The 22,761-nt window shown below is 37.7% G+C and overlaps 4 protein-coding genes across 4 annotated transcripts; all 4 read right to left on the reverse strand.

Moving 5' to 3' along the window:
- Window positions 1-164: 164 nt before the first annotated feature.
- LOC103971820 (serine/threonine-protein kinase SAPK7) lies at window positions 165-5,438 on the reverse strand. Its single transcript, XM_009385951.3, has 9 exons — window positions 5,137-5,438; window positions 4,946-5,020; window positions 4,771-4,872; window positions 4,624-4,677; window positions 4,447-4,539; window positions 4,283-4,375; window positions 1,023-1,127; window positions 764-862; window positions 165-684 (listed from the first exon to the last, which is right to left on the reverse strand). The coding sequence occupies exons 1-9, from the start codon at window positions 5,254-5,256 to the stop codon at window positions 352-354; spliced, it is 1,074 nt and encodes a 357-aa protein (XP_009384226.2). The 5' UTR covers window positions 5,257-5,438; the 3' UTR covers window positions 165-351.
- LOC103971821 (uncharacterized) lies at window positions 5,428-12,995 on the reverse strand. Its single transcript, XM_009385952.3, has 2 exons — window positions 12,525-12,995; window positions 5,428-5,499 (listed from the first exon to the last, which is right to left on the reverse strand). The coding sequence occupies exon 1, from the start codon at window positions 12,875-12,877 to the stop codon at window positions 12,539-12,541; it is 339 nt and encodes a 112-aa protein (XP_009384227.2). The 5' UTR covers window positions 12,878-12,995; the 3' UTR covers window positions 5,428-5,499; window positions 12,525-12,538.
- Window positions 12,996-13,541: 546 nt separating this feature from the next.
- Window positions 13,542-16,443, reverse strand: LOC135652445 (RNA demethylase ALKBH9B-like). The gene is made up of 6 exons (XM_065173376.1): window positions 16,117-16,443; window positions 15,637-16,008; window positions 14,844-14,929; window positions 14,451-14,761; window positions 14,182-14,253; window positions 13,542-14,087 (listed from the first exon to the last, which is right to left on the reverse strand). The coding sequence occupies exons 1-6, from the start codon at window positions 16,157-16,159 to the stop codon at window positions 13,754-13,756; spliced, it is 1,218 nt and encodes a 405-aa protein (XP_065029448.1). The 5' UTR covers window positions 16,160-16,443; the 3' UTR covers window positions 13,542-13,753.
- A 2,534-nt stretch (window positions 16,444-18,977) lies between these two features.
- LOC135652811 (probable serine/threonine-protein kinase At1g01540) lies at window positions 18,978-21,818 on the reverse strand. Its single transcript, XM_065174062.1, has 7 exons — window positions 21,131-21,818; window positions 20,791-20,895; window positions 20,474-20,596; window positions 20,221-20,391; window positions 19,989-20,118; window positions 19,703-19,912; window positions 18,978-19,275 (listed from the first exon to the last, which is right to left on the reverse strand). Exons 1-7 carry the CDS (start codon window positions 21,796-21,798, stop codon window positions 19,132-19,134), a joined length of 1,551 nt encoding a protein of 516 aa, XP_065030134.1. The 5' UTR covers window positions 21,799-21,818; the 3' UTR covers window positions 18,978-19,131.
- Between the last annotated feature and the right edge of the window lie 943 nt (window positions 21,819-22,761).

Raw genomic sequence — 22,761 nt, forward strand, 5'->3', positions numbered from 1 at the left:
CAAATTTATCAAACTCAAATTATTTATGCAGCTCTACTCAAGAGTTTTGATATACCAAGGCCTCTTTCTTTCCATGAAAGAGGCCAAAGAAATGCTGATGGGCATCTCGTTTCCTACCCCTAGTAAATAGTTGGGTGATCTCTAGCAAAATATAATAAGAATGCTACAGAAAACCTTGGGCTTCATGTCTCAGACAACTTTACAAGATTCTTTAATAACTTTACAACTTACTGCTAGAACACAGATAAAATGCTCAAATCCATCATCCATACAAGCAGTAGAATAGTAGGCAAAATGGTTTACATTGTTCTAGTTTATGTAACATCCATAGTTGTTGCATATCAATTGACCTTAGAATTCTCCACTAGCATGGACGGCCTTCACCGTCTTATCATACTCGTCGTCATCGTCATCTTCCTCTTGTTCTTCCTCCTGGTTCTCTTCCTTGCCTTCTTCTTCCTCGAACTCGTCTTCGATGCCCACAGTGCCTGGGACAGGCTGCGATGGCTTTCGAGGTGTCCTGGCTTCTGTTAGTATTTTCATGATCTCATCGACCTTCTGTGTGGAGTAGGTAGGAGTATTGTTATCCTTCCTGTAGAACACTGCTTGCGCTGCCTCTGTAAGCTCCCTGGGCAAGTTCTTCAAGAACCAAGGATGGCTTTTGATTTCTCTTATTGTAATCCTCTGCATTACACATAACTCAATTGATACTCTTCAGAACATAAACAAATAGAGAATAGAAGACGAAGATACTATGAATTACCTTCATTGGATTGGCAACAAAGATCCAGGAGATGAGCTGCTTGCAATCCTGAGATATGTGAACATAGTCTGGTATCTTATACTGAACGGACATTATTCTCTGCAATCCGGATTTGGAGCCAAGCAAACAGAAGATAATTAACTTGGTATGTTATGATAGGATAAATCAAAAAAAATTCCTGTGTGTATTCTTATTGAAATTTGATAGAACTATGTCCAAAGAATAAAATACAGTATAAAAGATGAGTTTGTAACTTTACCCCAATGGTCTTCCTGAAGTTTTTAGGATCCTTTTGGTCCTCGAATGGATAGGCTCCCACTAGCATGACATACAGAGTTACTCCACATGACCATACATCTGCTTGCTACACCACATTTTTCTAACAAACAATTAGATTTACAAGTAATTTGACAAATAAGCTGAAAATAACATGCAAACTGCTATTGTCAACAGAGGATAGAAAGAATAGTGAACAGCCCCGATTATGTGAAACCTCAGCTTTCAACACTTTACATAATAGGCAAATTTAGAAACATCAAACCGAGAAAACTAAGCAAACTCTATGGAACTCTGACATCTTCACCAGGATAAGAGTCTAATTATAGTGCTTGCCACACCACATTTTCTAGAACAAAATTATGTTTACAAGTAATTTGCAAGTCAAAAATAACACACAGATTGTTACGGTCACGAGGATATAAAGAAAAATAAACTGACCCAAGTATATGATACCTTAGCTTTTAATACTTTATTCAATAGCCCATCTTAGATGTAACAAAACCAAAAAAGTAATCACACTCTTTGAAGCTCTAATGTCCTCACTAGGATACGAGGCTAACTACAATGCTTCTTGCTACGCTAGATTTTCGAGAACAAAATGGCGTTTACATGTAATTTGATGCTCAAATAAAAAACAAATGGAAAATTGCTGCAGTCACTAGAAGATAAAAAGAATAATGAACTGAATCAAGTGTGTGATACCTTAGCTTTCAATACGATATGCAAACTTAGATGTATCAAACCCAGAAAACTTATCACACAATGATATTTATTGTCCGCACCAGATAAAGAGCCTAATTATAAATTGGCAATTGGTATCCAAGGATTTATTGATTAGTCTCTTTGTTGTCTACACTCCAATAAGATTTATTGTCCTCACCGAGTCTAGTTGTAAATTGGCAATTGCTTAGTCTATCCGATGGTATCCCCGGTGAACAAAGTAGACTTGGGCCCAGAACATCAAACATCGTTCCCTGACTTGTTCCATAGAGTCAAGTGGACCACAAATGAACAAGCATTTAGCGACCAACAATTGCATAGATGTCAAGCCTATAAATTTCAAGCTATTTAGAATGATCAGACACTCCGTCAGAAAGTTTTACTATTCTAGAGTTTCTTATCCATATCTGACTTCAAGAAACATTGAATGTAATGTGCATTCAATTTGGTCAACAGTTTTAAGTACCAATCTCCTCACGTATATGATTCCAAGAAGAATTGAATGTGCATTTAATATGATTTACAGTTGCATCCAATTCTCACATTGTTAAGTCGTACATGGTCTAGCCAGTCATCAATAGACCGCCAATTGACCCAATCTCAAGCCCAGTTTATTACTAGTGATCCGTCAAACGGTTTATCAACATAATCCATCATTTACTTTCTGCAAAACTAGTCGGGATATCAAACTCTTGGCTAACAAATTAACCAAGGAGATGCAACATGAAGCACATGAAGTTAGAGTTTCTATGTTGATTGTCTTCTAGGCAATTAATCAGGAGAAAAACATCAATTAGTACTAAAAATAGCACCTTCTAAAAAATAAAATTAATAATTCATGAATTATCTAACAGATCAGAAATTAATAGCAGACAAGCATGTACTGACCTTTACCCCTTAGTTGCTTCTCTCTCTTTTTTTTTTTGGCACTAGCAGAAATTCTAGAATGGATCATTGATGGCCACGACAACAATTAGCCATCTATCACATCTTGGACTTGGACACAACTCATTTAGGGTTCCCAATGGTCTGGCCAAGCCCTAGCTCTATAAAATTCAAGCTTTACCACACTGGCATAGAAAAGGGTGTTCCAATTGGGCACCCAATTGGGCAGCTCGAGAATGAAGAATGCCAATTATAAGTCCGGTGACTAGCACTTCAATGGAGTACTAGCTCTTATGGTACTTTCCATCAATGATTCGATAGTGACTAAATAAATGCCCTGTTTCCTAAAGTAAAAACAGAAGGAATCACCTTTTTTTCTCAATCTCATTGTCCCAATTAAAATTTTCCTTTTCCTCTATTCTGAGTCGTATGTGATCCCATATTAGTAGTTCCTATAGTGGAGAGGCCTGATGGATAATCCACTCGAAGCAATTCAGCACCATTGGTTTCTCTTCAGTTTTTTGTTCTCAGGTGGTTCCTATTGTTGAGATTAATTCCATGTACTGCTTGGTAAAGCTATGATCAAATTGATGGCACTGGCACCAATGAGAGTGACAACTACGTTTAAGGCATGACTACAGAATATATTGATGACAAGACAACACAGAGATGCATATATTTACCCCTACAAATTCTTATATAGCCCATATCTCCTTCACAATATTTAGATTAACCTGTCAACATTTACCAATAAACTCCAATTAATCACTGCCTATTACGGTTATTAATCTCTAAATTATAAAATTTTAAATACATAATGTAACCCTTATACGTCTACAAATTATTTTTTCTATTTCTTTTATCCTTGCATTTTTTTTCTTTTATTTCTTTCTATTTTCACATACAATCTGAGCCGAAAAGAAAAATATATTTCTCTAAATTATAATAAATGTTGACAAAAAAGTTAGTGGCTTAGAGCTTATAAAAGGGTCAATCCATATGATGATTACATATGTTAATCGATATTTTATTATCATTAAGCTAACAATCAACAATATTTATAAATTATCTACAATTAAGATTTGGACTCTTGTGGGCTTTGGAAGAGTAACTAAAAATCACTACCGTCAAAAGAATAATCATAAACATGCATATATATTATTGCGATTTGCCAATGAGAAAATAATTGATCAAAGATGCTAAGTCAAAAATCATTTTGAGTTGGTGACTAAGGTCTACGCCACTTGGAGGCTTCCATCGAGAACCGTCCAATGTGAGTGGGGCCTATCCCGCTTAGACTGGTTTGGCGACATCCCCATCGCTTCAAATTAAATAAATGCCACCAATTGACGGAGATCGAGACACACAGCACAGCACTAAGGACGCGCCGCGCGTGGGCGAGGGCCCTCGACACGAATCTCGAGGCGGACCCATGCCTACCACGACGCAGGTCCGCTATCTCCCGGTCACAAGACGCACTCCTCTTCTTCTCCACTTCAGTTTTATAGATATATATATACAAGTAATTATATATAACAGTACATAATATTTCCAATTAAAATAGATATGGAATTATTAGAAAGATAATTATAATGAGCGGGTAAACAAGTAAACGAGGGAGGAGGGGCGAGTCACCTTTCCGTCGTACTCACGGCGGGAGAGGACCTCCGGGGCGATGTAGGCGGGCGTCCCCACCGTGGATTTCGGCCTCGAGTGCAGCAGCGACGACTATGGTTGAGAGTAGAGGAGATTTTAGTGGCTTTGAGCTTGTTAAGAATCGAAGAGAAAGAGAGGGGTACCTTGGAGTAGCCGAAATCGCAGATCTTGAGGCGCGGCGCCGGGCTCCCGTCGAGCAAGGTGTTCTCCAGTTTCAGATCCCGATGGCATATTTGCTGAGGCAGTTCGCGTCGAATTAGCCCTGATATGAATCTTTATCTTCGAGGGAAGAAAATGGTGAATATGATGGCGATTAGTACCCGGAAGTGGCAGTAGCTGACGCCGGAGATGAGTTGCTGGAAGAAATACCTGGCCTGCAAGAAAGAAATCGATGCAATCGCCCCGATTTAACTGATTTCTCGCGGAATCTGCGAGGGGAGATGGGAGAAGTGGAGGAAGTGGGGAACCTCGTCCTCGCTGAATCGTCCGGCGTCGCAGATCCGCTCGAAGAGCTCCCCGCCTGCGGCGTACTCCATCACGATCGCCAGATGCGTCGGCGTCAGCACGACCTAAAAGATTCCCGAAGCGGATCAGAACAACACAGCGAGGAGAAGGAAGAGAAAGAGGGACCGATCTACCGACCTCCTTGAAGCGGATGATGTTGGGATGGAGAAGCGACCGGTGGTTGACGATCTCCCTCGCCACGTTCTCATCGATCTGCTCCACCCCGCCCCACCCCACCCCAAAAGATGTACATCACGATCAATCTAGTGAATCGAAAAGAAGGGAAGTGAAGAGGGGAGAAGAGATCGGATGCGATGGAGCTGGCTCACCCGAGGGCCTCGCTCGATATACTTCATGGCGACGAGCTCCTTGGTCTCCTTGTGCCGCATCAGCTTCGCCACCCCGAAGTTCCCCGAGCCGATGTCCCGCACCACCTCGTACCTCTCCATCCTCCCTTCCCCCCCTCTACTCCACCGATCCCCTCCTCTTCGGGCGTCTCGATATCGAAGCAAGCGCGCAAAGCTTGTTTCGTCGTTCCGACAGCAGCAGCAGCAGCCGCGCTGGTACCTTCCTTCTCTCTCTCTCTCTCTCTCTCTTTCTCTCTCTTCCTCCTGTCAACTCGGGTGGAAGGCCGTTTTCTCGATAAAGGGGAGGGTGAAATGGACGCCGGAATAAAAGATACGGCGTAGATACTAAACGGATCGGATCTTTTAGTATCGGATTCAAGTTTTTATCGGAGTGGGTAAAATATACATCACACTACCATATCAATGTTCTATATAGAAATATAATAAGATAAAATTCATATGTACTTTAATGAATGTGGATATTAATCATGACATCTAGTCAAAGATAAATTAGACTATCGTGTAATTTAATTAGAGTTCGAATAATAAAATATATATCGTAGTTAGGTCCGAATTCGTATTCAAATAACGCAAAATCTAAAGCATTATTCCTTATCCAAAACAAATTGACATGTGGTGCTAATGTGTCGAATTGGTATTGAATGGGATGCATATTGGAAATATTTAATTGATATTCTTGGTAATAATAAAGATGAATAATAGTGAGAAAGAGAGTAGCTTATTTAGGTGCTACAAATAATGGTATATACCTGAAAATTGATTAATTAATTAATTAATTGTATATTTATCTCTTCAAGAAAACCATTATCTTTTTTTTTCTTTCAAAAAATGGTTTTCTTGAAGAGATAAATATACAATTATCAGTTAAATATCTTTGAAAAGTAATTAATTGTATATTTATCTCTTCAAGAAAACCATTTGGATGTCTTCAAATTTAATCATTATAAATGGAGGAAAAGAAATTAAATGTCAACATCTTGAAAGCAATTGTCATAAGGAGGTCCAACTCAGCCTCATCTCTTATTTATTGCTTGGTCTAATTTTCCCGGTCGTCATGATTGAAATTTCAAGGCCGATCTCGACTTTTTGGTCCATTTCAAATAAGTGCATGGATGGGTTCATACATACATACTCATGAGTAATGGCCATGATTTATATATGTGCAGGATAGAGTTATACATATAGAAAATTCAGCAAAGCAAAACGAGAAAATAAGAAATATAACTAAAGGTGTTCTTTTAATGCAAAAAAATTACATATTACGCTCGTAATTAAAAGCTCAAGAAATATTTTACATGACTCGACTTCATAATATTACGCTCTTAAATGTATTATATCAAATTTTAGCATCGGATATAATACATGCATACATACATACGTCGAAAATGTTATGTAATATAACTTTGAATACAAGTCAAATATAAACTTAAATTTAAATTATTTATGAACATTAAGTTATTTCAACGACCCATTTATGGAGTCTTTAGAGAATGTGCCTGATGTAGAGTTGACTTATAAGAAGATCAAAGTCAAGTGTGATTTCTGATGCGATCCATCCGAACTTAATGTTTCGGATAATGTAGAAAAAAGTACGAATGAAAATTTTATAATCTTGATTACTATGGTTTGATTTTTTTTTTTTTTTTAACCAATCTAATTAATTTGAATACATCTATATTCCATGTGATGCGTGTAACATATTTATGTGAGTTGTGCATGTTATAGGTCAGAATCACTCAAATATGGGTTTGATAGGAAATATATAATCAGTTAGTTATCGTTCGCATCACGTAAAGCTTGTGGGAGAAAATGCTCAAACGATCGGAAACTCACTTGCTCGCATGGATAAGAGTCCAAGAGACATCCTGGGTCATTTACAAATTATCCCCAAAAATTTATAAGAATATTTTTAGAAGTCAAAAGGTAGTCCAGAAAAACATTTTTTATTTTTCCATCAACGACAAATATAAGGATCATGTGATACCCACTAAGCATGATCGTAATCTCCTCACAGGCTCACCTAAATGCGATGGATGTACTGCATATGAAATCCATCTTGGTCCGATATATATCTAATGCAATACTTGTACGTTGGAGGAATATATTCCATGTCACAAAGATAAAAATTCCCGAGAATCCAAGTCAAAATAATTGCTACTCTCTCTCTCTCTCTCTCTCTCTCTCTCACACACACACACACACATAGAATGTATCTTTTTTGGATTCTTAATTGAAGGGACACAATAAAAGTCGTAAAATCACATGCCATGTCAGTACTTGCGGGCACGAGTAGTACAAGCATGTGAGGCCGTTCTAAAGATTCGAGGCGGGTGTGTCGTCGAGTTACACACACACACATACACGTACATGATGTACACATCATTTGGGCAACCGGACAAGTTGCCACGGTTGATCCTTCGTAATTGATGAAAATTTGTACTCAATTATTTTTATTTTCTTTGTTCCATCCATGCAACTATTTCTCCTTATTATCCAACCATATCAAATCACACGTGTGGGGTGTCAATCTAGACATCCAAATAGGTGTTTAGTATGTTTAAGGGTTTAATTATATTTAGATATTATAATCGAATATAATTTGATAGAAGATAAGATTTTTTCAAAAATCTCTCTGTTCTGTTGAGGATTCCTTTCTCCTAATCTATATAAATAGGAGAGGAAACATATTAATACGTATTTTTATTTCTTCAATAAAACTTCTTTACTTCTTCAATAAATAAAGCTTCTTCAATAATTGTTCATATCTTCTATTATTTTTATCATAATTAAATTTTTTTAAAAATTTTATGATAGATCTGAATAAAATAATAGACATCCATCATGCTTATGATTACTTTGTTGTCACCCCTACCAATCCACAATTTATGCTCTTACATCATGCTTTTGAAATTTTTTCATATTTTATATAACAATCATATGCTTTCATAGAGTCTCCAAATAAACAATAAGCCCACTAAAGGAATCTTGATGTTTAGACATGATTAGATAGCTATGCTATTCATCCTTTTTATTTTTGGGCTGATTTCTCTTCTATAAGATAAAGAGTCTGTGTATCCAAAGATACACATTAAACATGATTATATATTCTTTTATAAAAAAATAAGTGATAATTTTTCTCAAGATAATTTATCACTTAAGTTAGTCTATGATTATTATTTTAAGATCATATTTATTAAGACTAATTACATATTACTTTTATAATTAATTACATATCCTTTTCAAAATTAAATATTTAAATCTATTGCTACTATAAAACTTTTTTTCTTAATTTTTAACCCTATAAAATTATCCTTGTAACTTTATGAATCTTTTTACTTTCGTAAATATAGAGATCCAAATATAATTTTTATAATATAAAAATTAAAATATTTAAAATTTAATTACAGTTGATTAGCCCTATTTATCATAATCTAAAGTTAAAAACCACTTAGATTATATTATATTATCCATATATATATATATGATATTATATTAAGAAGGTATTGGGTCATCTTTATCCAACCGTGGAAAGTCCGGGAAAAGAACAAGAATTGCCCATACTCATCCACCTAAGCTTGACCGCAAGAGAAAAACAAGAGTCGTGTAAGGCAAGAAGAGATGGATGAGAAATGACTTATATCCAACAAAAAAGAAAAAAAAAACCAAAAGAAACTATGTATTGAAGTAAAAAGACTTGGTCGAGATTACCAAATATACATACATACATACATATATATACATAAATACATATATATATATACATAAATACATATATATATATACATAAATACATATATATATATATATATATATATATATATATATATATATATATAGACATATATATACATATATACACATACACATACACATACACACACTCACATATATATATACATATATACATATATACACATACATACACTCATACATACATACATACATAGTGGAGAGTATGTTAACATGAGTTGAGACAATTAGCCCCCACCAAAGCACCACTATTGATGGTGGGTCCTGCTTCACATGGCTACAATAGCATCATGGGCACCAACAGCCCCAACCACTACAAAAGCCTCATTCTTTTGGTACATGAAATGATGAGGAAGCTCAAGGGTTTAAGAATAAATTATGACAAATGTTTGCAATGTGACAATGAGCTGCATGAGAATGGATATTACCATAAGATGAGATAATATTTAATGCATGAAATCAGAAGGATATGTCTGTGCTTAAAGTATTTAATGAAAGGGGATACATAAAATTCAAATAATGAAAAGAATAATGCCTCCCATGACTACTTCTTTATATACGCTACCAAACATCTATTTGATGATAATTCATAATTAGTGGGTTGGATGGTACACACAAAGACAAATAAGAGCAAAAAGGGTAGTAAATACCACACTCATTTTATAATATACCCAATTAAATATCCACAACTATGTCACATATATCTTTTTTAATGATGGTGGAAGAAATCAAAGAGGACAATTCAACCACATCAAAGAAAAGGCATTTGGTAACAAATATGCCACTGAGGAACATCCACATGGCTTGCTTTTAACTACTTCATAACTAGTTCATATATTAGTCTCAACTATGCAGGACAACTCACACACAAAAAAATAACATAAGAACTATGCAGGACAAATCATTAGATTCAGGAACATTTGTTTAGTTCCTAATTAGTTCTTAAAGATCAGACAGACATTCATTCAACCAAGCAAAGTTGGTCACAAGAACAGTTCAACAACTCCTCGAGTTTGATGGATAGAATTCTGGTATCTACAATAAAAGTCAGTTGAATGAAAAGCAAAGTAGGCTAAAGAAAAAAAGAGCAATTCCAGCATGATTTGTGGCCTATCAAAGTGTAACCCACAGCTAAAATCTATTAGCATACTGGCTAATCTTTATTGAAAGCTATTCCCTTCAAAGCTTGACTCCACTGCAACACTCCTCCAATGCTTTATTGTTTCCAAGTTCTATTTGGATAACGGCAGGTAAGGTCCAAGTAGAACAACTTTTGGATGGAGTAATGTGTGTTTGCTTTCTAGTTGGCATGGAGAGGACTGAGGAAGCTGGACCTCTACATGGCTGATAACTGCAAAATAGCTGATGCCATGTACAAAAAAGCTACTGAAAGCAGTGTATGTCACCACCATGTTTTTAAGGTACTGCAGTCTGCTAAAATAAAACAGTGTGACATGGTCCTACATTTATCATTTAGTCACTTGGTATCATCTGTGACACAATGTGATCGATATTTCTTCTCCAGCAAACTGCTTTATTCGGTAGCACTAGTAGTTGTAGCATAGCATATTTGTATTCAAAGACATCAATATCGACATAGGATCCAAATAAGACCAGACAAATTTCTAAAATTGTCGGCAATTATGTTTGATTGGCCAATACAAAAACGATAATTGCACTGCTAGTTGGGATATTATGGCTTGTTGCTATTTTGGATCATTAACATCGATATCCCAGAACCATATTTTACATGATCTTTGATGGGCCCAACTTTGGGCCTAAATTCTACTAAGCTCAGGTTGAAGGCCCAGTTATGGTCCAAGTCTTGCCTGGTCCAGCCCAATTACATGGTCAACAAGCTCCATAGAAACTTGTCCATTTCATCCTCTTATGTCATCTCATCCACTCGTTAGATCTAATCAAATCAACTTTTTGATATTTATATTTTAAATATTCAACTTAGGTGGATGGTTGAGATGATAATCCGAAATGGCTTGACTGGTTTTGAAGAACCATTTGTCTATTTTCTATGCAGAATACCCTACATAAAATTTACACAGAATTTGCATTCTATCTATTTGTTATTTCCAAGGTTTGCAATACCGAATTATACTGCCCGGTACGGGCGGTATATACTGGTCCGACAGGCTATCGGTACGTGGACCGCCCGCTACCGGGCGGTACGTTCAAAAAAATCCCGTATCGAACAATACGGGGTAACGATCGATTTCGTCGATTTCGACCGTTACCGCACTGTAGCAATGCTACAGTGCTCCAACGGTCAATTTAACCGTTGGAGCCCTTTCTCATTCTATTTAAGTCATTCTTCTCCCCTATTTCATTATACTCTCTTAAACTCTCTCTCAAACTTTTTTTTTTCTCTCCTAAACTCTACAAAACAACGATTTTCGGAGGGTTTAATGAACTGAAATCAGGTGTACCACTCGATACACCTGGGCGTACCGCTCAGTACACCCGTACCATACTGTAACGAGCCCAGGTCGAAACACCGGTACAGTACGGTATTGCGAACCTTGGTTACTTCACAAGGACCATGGGTAGTTTGATACATTTACGTCACACATCTTATCTTTTATAATTTTTAACTAGGGATATCTCATACATTTTGACTAGGAAAACTACCCTATACAAAGCTCAACGATAAGAATACTACATCCTGAAAACCTAGCTTCAAAGAAACATAGGAAGATTTGGATGAAACATGTACATGCTAATACACAGGAGCACATGAACCACAAATGTTTGTAGGCTACACATGTAACAACATCTAATACACTTGTTCGTTCCATGTATATGGAGTTGCTAATGAATTCATGTATCATGTATATGGACATGCGCGTGCACAAAGAATGCTTAGCTACAGAATGAACAAGGATATGTTATGACTAATGATTTAACGACCATGACCAAGAGTACGAGATCATTTTCTCTCCTCTTCTTTTTCAGTTAAAATTGAGCAGTTCATATATCTACAGCTGTATAGAAGAAGAAATCAATACCAATCATATCCCATAATATATTTTCTTCACAAAAGAAGGTAAAATTGAGTTAAACTAAGTCTGCTCATGTATAATAAAAATAAGCACACTTCAACGTAGAATAATTGTAGAATTTCCTTTTATCAGAATGAATATGAATATTTGAATCAAAACAGAAAATTTGTCATGTTCCCTGTAAATATGATCCAATTTTTTGTGTGTGTGCTTTGATAGAAACAGCAACAATATGAAACACTAAGAATCAAATATCAAATGTTGCAACTTTTAAATGATTAAAGATCCTAGTAATTCATCACTCTAATGCTTGCACATCTTTTCTGCCGAAGAGTTGACAACAAGTTTTGAGTTAAAATTGAATAGTCTTTTCAATTCGACTGCTTTTATGCTCAAATTGCTATCTTATTAAGATTTTGTTCTTCCCCTCAACATAGATGGCATCTGTTTGCAGCAACGATGTTTATTCGTCAAGTAAGGAACTTCAATTTACACACCGATGAGAACAAGTAGGAAATGTAGAAGAAAAGCAAAGAACCCTAAACCCTGACAAACCAACACCGCCAGGAAGGCCAAAAATCCAACCTTTTTGATTGATTTCACAGCGCGGAGCCACAGAACGGGCAGAAGCGGAACTGCGGATCGACGACGTGGCTGCAGGAGTCGCAACGGAGGGCCTCGAACAATCCGCTTCTGCCGGTCGCGGCGCGGTCATCGTCGTGGAGAGGAAGCGAGTGGGGGGAGAGGAAGGAGCAGTCGCGGCAGTAGAAGGCGGGGTCCTTACCGGGCCAGCGCCAGACGGGGACGAAGAATAACTTGAGGACCTTCTCGTACTCGACGAGGTCGGCCGTGGATCCGCAGCGGAGGCACCGCCCCGCTCCTTCCTTCAGCGCCTGCCCCACCTGCTGCTCGACTCCCCCGACGAAGAAGAAGAACATCCTCCCTTCGATTCTTCTACAGACGACTCGATCGATGGATGGATGGATTCTCGAATGTATAAAGAGAGAGAGAGAGAGAGAGAGAGAGAGGGGAAGAAGTCTGCAGTGTATTCTGGAGTTCTCTTTGTTTTCTTATTGTTGTTAATTGGTACCCTTTTGGCACATCAATTAGACACAAATTTTCACCTTATGTATTTATTTTTTTAAAAAAATAAATCTGACAGAAATTGTCTATATATATATATAAATTCTATAATATATAATCTCAGTAGAAACCATATATATTTGTAATATATAATATATTTAATTTTAAAGTGTTAATCATGCAATAGAGATATTGGAAGATTTAATATTTTTAATTTAGATAATAATATTATTTCATAGATAATTCAATTTATTGATAGCAATAACCTCTATTTTTCATACTCATTGTGCATATACTTTCACTATAATGAAATGGTTGTAAGCCTTTCACCATATCAGTTCATTGAGTGCTTCAACCTGCTCATATATTGATATGTAACATATTTTGCCATATAATTTCTTGCAATATTACTTTTTTTGGGGACTACCAAATTTTCATTAACAAATGTCATGGCTAGAAGTTTGTAACAGGACTGAACACCATGCATGCTACACCTCACAATCAACAGATACAAGATCAGAAAAAGAAAGAACTCAACACAGATTTTGGAATTATCAGTTCAGATACCAGTATAAACAGTGTACAGATAACACCACAAAATTACTGGGTTCTTCCAACTACAGTATGATTTATACTATGACTTACAAAACCCAGTTTATGCAAATTAAAATGATATAATCACAAAGAAGGACAAAAACTTAGATGACTCCGTAGGTGCAACTCAAACTAAATCACTGCCGAAAAGATCGGGTTGTCCGGTTTGGACGGGCAGATGAGCCAGAACCAAGTGGGGGGAAATCATCCCGATGTATCTTGAAGGGGCTATCTATTGTCGACTTGATTGGATTTGAATGCATACGATGGACATCTGGGTTTTGATTAGTCTGATGTTTATGGATTTCTAAATTATGTGCTGCTGGAATCGATGAACTTTGACCTTGGTTCTGCTCCACTGGAACCGCTTTAGGTGGGTACCAAAGCGGTTGAAGATTCTGCAAATCTGGGTCTGTGGAGAACTTATATGGGAGCTTACTATCATCCATTTTCCTGAATGTAATAGAAATCCTGCAAGACAATATTATTACAAGGGGTCAAGACCTTAAAAAATATAGCATTTAGTCAGTTCAAGTTATTAGGACATTTGATAATCTAACTTTACCTTTTAGAGGGAACAGCTGGTACACAATGTTTCGCAACATCAGCAGCATTTCCATTTAAAATTAACACAGACCTGCAAAGATGCCCACTTGTTACTTATGTTGATGAAATTTGATAATAAAATAATAATAAAACCAACAAGAGATTAACATAACTCAATTTTTTTTTAAAATTTTTTTTAGTAGAATATGCTAGATTCCATAAAGAACAATTTGCAGTGGTATACATAAAGAACAATTTGAGAAATTAATATCATTTTGGTATACATACCCAACAGGAAGAGGAATCGCAGACGAACCAGAGAATTCTCCTGGTCCAAGTACCTTGAGCTCTGTTCCAAATAATATTCCACATTCTGATAGGAAAGAAACTGTGCAAAATGGTCTGACAAAATCATGGTGATCAATGTGAGGAGGGATGCAGTCATCCTCGTCATATATGTTGACGATGCAACTGTTGGGTATGCATGTAGGCGGAAGAACATGCCACGCCACCATTCTTTTGATCATCAATTTCAGTAGAGGAGGAATGGGATCAACTTCCTCATCTCGTATTATACCTGGAGGGTTCCCATGCTTGTCCTACAAATTAAAATTAATGATTATCATTACAAGAAAAGAAAAAAAGTTTAACCATAAGTTATAATGAGCGATATGTATTTACCACTGCATAGTTATAGCAGCAGCCAAACTGAATCGTCACACGACCTTTCCCACGCATCCATTTCCTCGGCTCCGAATAGGTTCGTTCTGAACAAAAAATATTTGTAACAATATGATAAGCATGCACAAGTTACCCTACAATACAATTCGCTGAAACAAGAACAAAGTAGATAATCATACAATACAAAACATTATGCAATAGAAAACCTTGAAGGTATAGTATTAAAATTGACAGAATTAGTACACAGTAACTCATGTACTCATATCAGAAGAGCGTAAAACTTATCCTGTAATTAACTAATCATGCAATACAAAACATCATCTAAGACACTCTGTTCCATCATAATGTATTTGTACTTAAAGTTGCATGCTTTACAAAATTTTGATGTACAGTATCAAAATTGACAGTAAATAACTAAGTTGTAATACACTCTGTTCCATCCTGCAATTAACTAAGTTGTATCAAAATTGACAGAATTAGTACACAGTAACTCATGTACTTGATATCGAAAAACATAAAACCTATCCTGTAATCAAATGATTAACCGTCGATAGTGCCTATTACAATATTAATAGAAGACACCAATGTTCTTTAAATAATATTTGACCAAATTTTGGTTTCCATCATCAAGTGGTCGGTAAAACTTTGATGCAAACTTCTTCTATGAATGTTAATACTTTCAAATCTGCACCAACATGCTATCATGCAATCAGATACTTTGCAAATTAAATCCACAGTAAAAAGAAGAAAAAAAATCAAAATTTAAAGGAATAACAATAGAAATTATTTGTACCTCTAAGCATCCCCTTCCTTCCTTTCTCCTGGAAATCATAGATGCAATCGACGATCCGTCGCTGCTCAACCGCACTGAACACTCCGGTATGAAGCTCAAGCCCCTCCAGCACATTGATCCACCTGCCATTCACCTTCTCCATGTGCTTGAAGTCTTTCTTCCTCTTCACCAAGGATAACCTAATCGACTCCCGCTGTTCCCTAGGCAGAGTCGCCCCTTGCTTCGACGACTTCCCTTTCTCTTCGCATCCGACCTCCCCGGGCGACTTATCAGCAGTCCCGCAACCACCCTCCGGGACGGACCGGATCTGCCGGCGAGCCTGCTGCCCCCGCCACGCCGGCGACCTTCCCACGCCGAGCCTATTAAACGTCCCTGAAGAGAACAAAAAAAAACATTGAATCGTGAATCAAAATCTAACCCTAATAACAACAACGGAAAAGGAAAGGAAAGAAAAGGGAGAGGGAAGGGGCAAACAATCACCAGAAAGATGATCGCCAGAGACGCTGGAATTTCCGCCCGACATCGATCGAGATAGAAGAGCAGAGAGAGAGAGAGAGAGAGAGAGAGAGAGAGAGAGAGAGAGAGGCGTCGATCCTGCTAACTGATGGAATCTAAGGAAGGTCCGTTCTTGACCGACTCGTGGGGATGGGGGAGACGGTGGTCGCCGGCCCACGATTTATAGAAGGGAGGAATCGATCCAACTCGGAAGCAGATCCCGAGTCCGAATCGGGCAAGGATATATGAAGCCGAAACGGAGTCCTTCAACTCCGAATCGACCGAACTCCCAGGTAGATCCAGTGTTCGAATCGGGTAGGGATTGACGAGTCCGAAACGGACTCGGAATAGGCAAAACGGTATTTACCTTAAATGCACACCGTTTTGGTTTGGATTCGCGTGACGCCCATTGTTTCCCGAACGACGCACGCTTTTATACCCCTTTTCTTTGCGGCTTGCGAATTCCCACTAACGTGTCGCTGATTCGTGGAAGCTGGGTACCCCACCGCGGGTCCAGATATCCCTCCAATGAAGACTCGGGTGGGATTGTGGTTGGCACCAAGTTGCTGGTTCCCAGTTTCGGCTTGTGGTTGATGCCAAGGAAGCTGCCTTTTCTGATGCCAGCTCAGATCGTAAGGGAAATATCTTTCCTGTTTCTGGTTATACAGGGAATCCGAGAACAAAGTCTCCCTAATTTGGTGGGCGGCTACTCCGGGCCCACCATAAAATATATATATATATATATATATATATATATATATATATATATATATATATATATATATAAAATGTTCTCTTGCTTTAGTTATTGGCAATGTTGAAGTTGTTGGAAGTTACTTTATTCCGCAGCATTTTTTTGAGGAACTTGAAATGCAAATGCACTTCAAAGCAAAATTGGACAAACAATCTTTTTACTATTTTGCTTATTATTTCAGTGACAAGATCATAGCTTGACCTTTTGTTTAATCATTTTGAATGAATCTGGAGAATGGACTGAAGTATTGTCATCAAAACCAATTTACATCAGCAAATATAGTCTTCAAAAATTACTTGGTGGCTCTTGTGAAATTTATTATTGAATCAATCTGCAAAGGATACAGGAATTTATCACAGATCTCCCCAGCAACATTTTTTACTGCTAAATCTGGTTATAACTTGCTGATGATGGGAGGTGTTCAAATCTAATCAACATGCAATCTGGTCCACTGAAGTCATTCCTTGCCTAAACTTGCATTTCTGGTAGCTTATAAATGAAATGTTTTCATGGTAACACCAAGAAGAAGTATGCAGTAATGCAGAAAGAAAATAGGGTATCACCTCCTTTTGTGTGCATTCCTTTGCCAGCAAGTGGTCACAAAACAGTTCTGGCAAGTTTGGGTTTTTGGTTTCCTTCATTCAGTGTCTGCTTTGCAAGGTTTACAAAAGATTGAAACAGGAACTTCTGCAAACATAATTGTTAAGACATTGAGGACATATTTTCTGTAGTGGATTCCAAGGTAAAAAATTCTTCAATAACTTGACTAAGAAACTTGATATAATCATTTAAGAGGTATGGGATGATGCTGCACTTACAAGTAGATCTATCTGATGTAACTCTTAGCTAATTTTCGGATCTCCGAAATGATACAATGCAGAACCTTTTTTCTCACCAAAAAAGAAAATTTTGCTGGTGGTTGATCAATTGAAAAGAAATGCCTCTGGCCTGATAAAGGAGCACATCATCCATGGAATGAAATAAAAGCCATGCAAAAACTGGACTGTATCAAAACTAGAAAGTAGAGCATTCATCCACTAGTGGATAGCAAAGCATTCCAGCTGAATGTGGTCTCAAGGCACAACCAGGCAAAGTGCTCCACTTTCAGAAAACCATGTGATCCCTACCTTGGTTGAGATCAATGCCACAGGATGATCCACAGTATTTCTAGTATTCGGATTTTGTTTGAGCCTACCTATCGGTCAACCATTGCATTCAGAGACCTTTTATGATTAGTGGAAATAATAGTTTCATGTACTTTCCATGAAAGCAATGCTGACAAAGGTTATCAGAGGAGAATGCAGTAGTTTAACCATTCTGAACACTTGAATTCTAAGTTAAGCTCTTCCAATCTCTCCTGAGTCGGATATTCTTCATCTTCTTTCCACCTGAGAAATGTAGCTTCTTGATGAAGCATATTTTGAGGCCATGACCATACCGACAACTTCACTTGTATTGAGCATGTAGACAAATAGGAAGGAAAGGAAGCAGATTTAAAATATTTACATGATGCTTCTTAAAAATTGGTAATTGGTAGAATTTGCATTCCAATGAAAAACCATTCCTATGTTGCCAATTCACTGCAAATTTGTTGTTCTCAGTCTTCTTCGATGCACATCATGATGTCCTATATGTTGTGTCAAGTATTAGTAGCAACCTTGGGAAATTCTTCCTTTTGACCTCAAATATGTTCTAATTAAAAGGAAATAATATACTCTTGAATCAGTAGGAATTTTTCATACCTTATAGCCTTCATTTATTTGGATAATGACAAAGCATGAGGCAGGAATACTATGGACTAGATGCATGCAAGAGTAGCATTGTGACACAGTCCTTTATGTACTAGTTAATAAACTGAGTAACAAGGTGCAAGTTTCACCTGGAGATTTTATTCCCAACAAGAAAATAATTTAGCATTCATTTCAAAACAACTAGACCTCAGAAATCATTTGTTAGTCTGATGAATTAAGAGTGCCGAGATAGCTAAACTAACCTGACTTTTCACAAGCAAAACGAACCAGGAAAGATAAATTAAAACATGAAAATTTCATTATTGATAATCACTTTTGTTCAGCATAAAAATTCAAGTACCTGATGCAAGGAGAATAGCCAGAGCTGTGGACGATTTTGTATACTATAAGTCAATACATAAGTACATGTTCAACAGTGTGCATATAAGCCAGGTTAAGATTGAGAAACCATGAAGATGCAGAAACAGATTTCTTATAACCCCACACCACAACAAGCTAATCGTCTTGCTTTCTCCACCTTGAAGACCTATTAACGTTGGTATTGCACTCGTGGCCACTGCTATCACCTGATTCAACGATCTCCAGTAGTTTTGCTTTCTCCAGAGGGCTGCTTCTGTAGGTTTGGTTGGCTTGTCGTTCCTGAAATGTTTTTGTAATAAAAGAAACACTCCAATTCTCATGTGAAATGATAAAGTGAGCACGATAAATATCTTTAGTCATTTATTCATCATTTGATGTTCAGTAAACGACATATTTTGTTTGGGATCACACAAATGACATCTTGATCACATGCTAGCATCATTCATGAGGAAAATAGGTAATAAAAGATGATGAAAATTGAATTGGGTGTCATTGTGACCATCCATGAGTAAGAGAATGATTTTAACTGAATGCACAATTGATTGTGGCACAGGTTAGGCACATGATATTTCAGAGGTTAGAAACACATCTAAGACTACTATAACCACAAAGAAAAAGTATTCCCAGAAGTTAAAAATCAATCTTATAGACCAAAAAGAAAATCACATTATTGCTGCTGGATCGTAAAAGTATGAACTCGACTTACATCTCGATAAGGAAAATCATTAACTTCAAGCATATGTATCACGTGTCCCATCTTTGGCCTCTTTTGTGAATCGGGATCTATGCATCGAAGTGCCACTAAAAGAGCCCTTTTCAATGCCCTTGAAGAAGGTTTCTCAAGCAATTTAGGATCCAAAACACCTTCAGAATTACGATTGCTGACCATTGTCTTGATCCATTCAATCAGGTTAACCTGAAAAGCTACTAATCAGCCTGTGGAAAATAATCAAGTATTAGGTGACTTCCAGCATAAAGACCCCAGCACTAACCTCTCCTGTTGGCCTGTTATAGTCAACTGGGTTTCGACCAGAGATTATCTCCATAATGAGAACCCCAAAACTATAAACATCACTCCTCTCATTCAACATGCCAGTGCTAGCATATTCAGGAGCTACATAACTACAAAGACACAGACGGTGGGTCATCAATCTCAAATTTCACACCACCAATATGGCACAATGTAGGCATGAAATTCATAGCTATTATGAGTTTAGAAGCAACCCAAATGTTCCCATCACCCGTGTCGTTACATAGTTCCTCTCTGACCCCAAAAGCTTTGCGAGCCCAAAATCTGAGACCTTTGGATTCCAGTACTTATCAAGCAAAATGTTACTTGATTTAATGTCCCTGTGAATTACCTTTGGTTCGAGCCCCTCATGCAAGTACATCAACCTGCACATGCATTGGTCTCGGTGAGTACTGAACAAGTATATGATCAAATAAGCAAAGGTGACAATCAGCATTTCTTCTATACCCTTTTGCTGTTCCAAGAATGATGTTCATACGTATCTCCCAAGTAAGAGGGCTACAGAGTCCCACATCCCCATGAAGCCATTGATCCAAGTTCCCATTGTCAACGTACTCATATACAAGAATCCTAAGCAGCAACGCAACAAGAAGATTGTGAGTCACTTCATTTCTAAGCAATCCCCTTAAAGAATATGCAATCTTCTCACTTCATTTCTAAGCAATCCCCTTAAAGAACATGCAATCTTCTTGCAAATCTATGAGTGACTTCCCATGTTGTCAAACTAACTAAAACCGAAAGAAACAAGAAGGTGGATGCAATACCTGTGAGCGCCTTCCACACAGTAACCCAGTAACCTCACTAAGTTCTTGTGTCGCACGCGGCCAATTGCCTCCACTTCGACCGTGAACTCCCTCTCAGCTTGGCCTCTATCGACGAAGATGAAATGTCAGTGGAAAGCACACCTAAATCAACAGCAATTTCCAGCACGCAACAAGAACCAGATTGACTCATTCATTTAGATCAACATGCAAAGCAGGACATTTGCCTTGGCACACTAAAGATGCAATTTTTCTTGGACATTTTTGATACTTGGCGACCATTAACACTGGTTTGTTAACGAGAGTGAAGAGAACACAAGAAGTGGCAGGCAATCAGAGATACCTGTTGTTGAGCAAGTTCTTCACTGCGACCTGAGTGTTGTCCTGCAGTAGTCCAAGGTAGACAATGCCGTAGCCACCTTCGCCGATCACATTCTCATCGGCGAACACGTTGGTGGCCACCTCGAGCTCCCTGAGAGTGTACCAATGCCCCCATCCCAGATGAGACACCTCCGGAGCCCGGATCAAGGCGTGATCCACCGACCGGCCCTCCACACCGCCGCCGCCGCCACTGCGCTCAGGGTACATGATCCTATGGCCCTTCCCGATTTCAATGTGGATCTTTTGCTGCTCGATCGGGCTCTCCTCCTCCAAAGCCGGCGTCAGCAGGGCCTGCCGCTCGATGGACGCCGACGAGGGGGGGTCGGATTCCGGGAGCGGCTTCCGGAGGATCTCGCCGAGTGGCCGGGCGGCCGACGAGCGAAAAGAGGGGTCGACGCGGATCTCCTGGATTTCCTTGGAGACGATCGGGATGGAGGCGGTCGGAATGGGGCGGGGGGATGGGGTGGGCGGACCGTGCCTGGATGCGAGCCAGAGGGAGATGAGGAAGAGGAGGAGTACGAAGGCGGCGCCGACGCAGATGCCGACGACGACCCACATGTGGAGGCCGAAGACGGCGGTGCGCTTGGAAAGCTCGTCGTTGAGGAGCGGCGGGCTGCTGAGGCCCGACATGGTCCTGGGAAGCTAAGAGTAGCAGTGGCGGGGGAGTGTGGATATATATATATATATATATATATATATATATATATATATATATATATATATATATATATATATATATATATATATATATATATATATATATATATATATATATATATATATATATATATATATATATATATATATATATATATTTATTTATTTATTTATGTATGTATGTATGTATATGTATATATATATTAATATATATATACACTAGTAATTAGGACTTATTAAATAGAGTCCTTGCAATTAATACATTAAAAAAAAGAAAACCTATAAATATTATTTTATAAACCTTATTTAAAGGGAATAAGAAACAATGGCTAAAATTCTCAATGAATTTTATTAAGAAAAAAAGAAAAATATAATGAAAGTTTTAAGTTTTCATATAATAACATTAACACATACCATATAACATTTGTTTTCCAAACAAAAAGGGATCAGTTTGCTATTTAAAACGGAACAACCCATTCCTCTTCAATTAAATGAGATCAAAACATCTTATATTAAATTACTGATCATTATTAAGTCAATAGATGATAATAGAATTTGTTCATTATATTTTAGATATTAAATATGAATTAAGCTACACATTCCACCACCATGAGCCCCTCCTTTGATATTAGACTATCTTAGTAGGAGGAAAGAGCCGTGGGTTGAGACTTTGCTTCCTTTCATGTGATCCACCAACTATGTAGGTGTGCACTGGCCACTATTGCAAAGTCCATCTTTGTTTAGATAGGTGGGACCATCCACTTTTCTTCCTGAAAAGTGACCACTGATGCAAGGTCTCAACAACATAGTGTTGCATCCATCGACTCGGGATGAATTGTGTATGGAATTAATGCAATCAAAATGGCATGAACTACTTTAAGGAGAGGAATACACGAGTTAATATACTCTGAAAGTGTAGTTTCATTCATTGCAATT

Source organism: Musa acuminata, chromosome BXJ3-11, assembly GCF_036884655.1.
Source record: "Musa acuminata AAA Group cultivar baxijiao chromosome BXJ3-11, Cavendish_Baxijiao_AAA, whole genome shotgun sequence".
Lineage (NCBI taxonomy): Eukaryota > Viridiplantae > Streptophyta > Magnoliopsida > Zingiberales > Musaceae > Musa > Musa acuminata.

What these genes read in the sequence shown, in the direction of transcription:
- LOC135652445 (XM_065173376.1), bottom strand. Translation starts at nt 16,159, where the DNA reads ATGTCGGGCGGAAATTCCAGCGTCTCTGGCGATCATCTTTCTG. An exon ending in AAGGAAGGGGATGCTTAGAG is followed by an intron (nt 14,930 to 15,636) that starts GTACAAATAATT and finishes TTTTTTGTTCAG; the next exon opens with AACGAACCTATTCGGAGCCG. An exon ending in CCAGCTGTTCCCTCTAAAAG is followed by an intron (nt 14,088 to 14,181) that starts GTAAAGTTAGAT and finishes ATTGTCTTGCAG; the next exon opens with GATTTCTATTACATTCAGGA.
- LOC103971820 (XM_009385951.3), bottom strand. Translation starts at nt 5,256, where the DNA reads ATGGAGAGGTACGAGGTGGTGCGGGACATCGGCTCGGGGAACTTCGGG. An exon ending in GCCGTGAGTACGACGGAAAG is followed by an intron (nt 1,128 to 4,282) that starts GTGACTCGCCCC and finishes AATGTGGTGTAG; the next exon opens with CAAGCAGATGTATGGTCATG. An exon ending in TTGTTGCCAATCCAATGAAG is followed by an intron (nt 685 to 763) that starts GTAATTCATAGT and finishes TGTGTAATGCAG; the next exon opens with AGGATTACAATAAGAGAAAT.
- LOC103971821 (XM_009385952.3), bottom strand. Translation starts at nt 12,877, where the DNA reads ATGTTCTTCTTCTTCGTCGGGGGAGTCGAGCAGCAGGTGGGGCAGGCG.
- LOC135652811 (XM_065174062.1), bottom strand. Translation starts at nt 21,798, where the DNA reads ATGTCGGGCCTCAGCAGCCCGCCGCTCCTCAACGACGAGCTTTCCAAG. An exon ending in CGGGTGATGGGAACATTTGG is followed by an intron (nt 20,119 to 20,220) that starts GTTGCTTCTAAA and finishes GTGTCTTTGTAG; the next exon opens with TTATGTAGCTCCTGAATATG. An exon ending in ATGATTTTCCTTATCGAGAT is followed by an intron (nt 19,276 to 19,702) that starts GTAAGTCGAGTT and finishes AAAACATTTCAG; the next exon opens with GAACGACAAGCCAACCAAAC.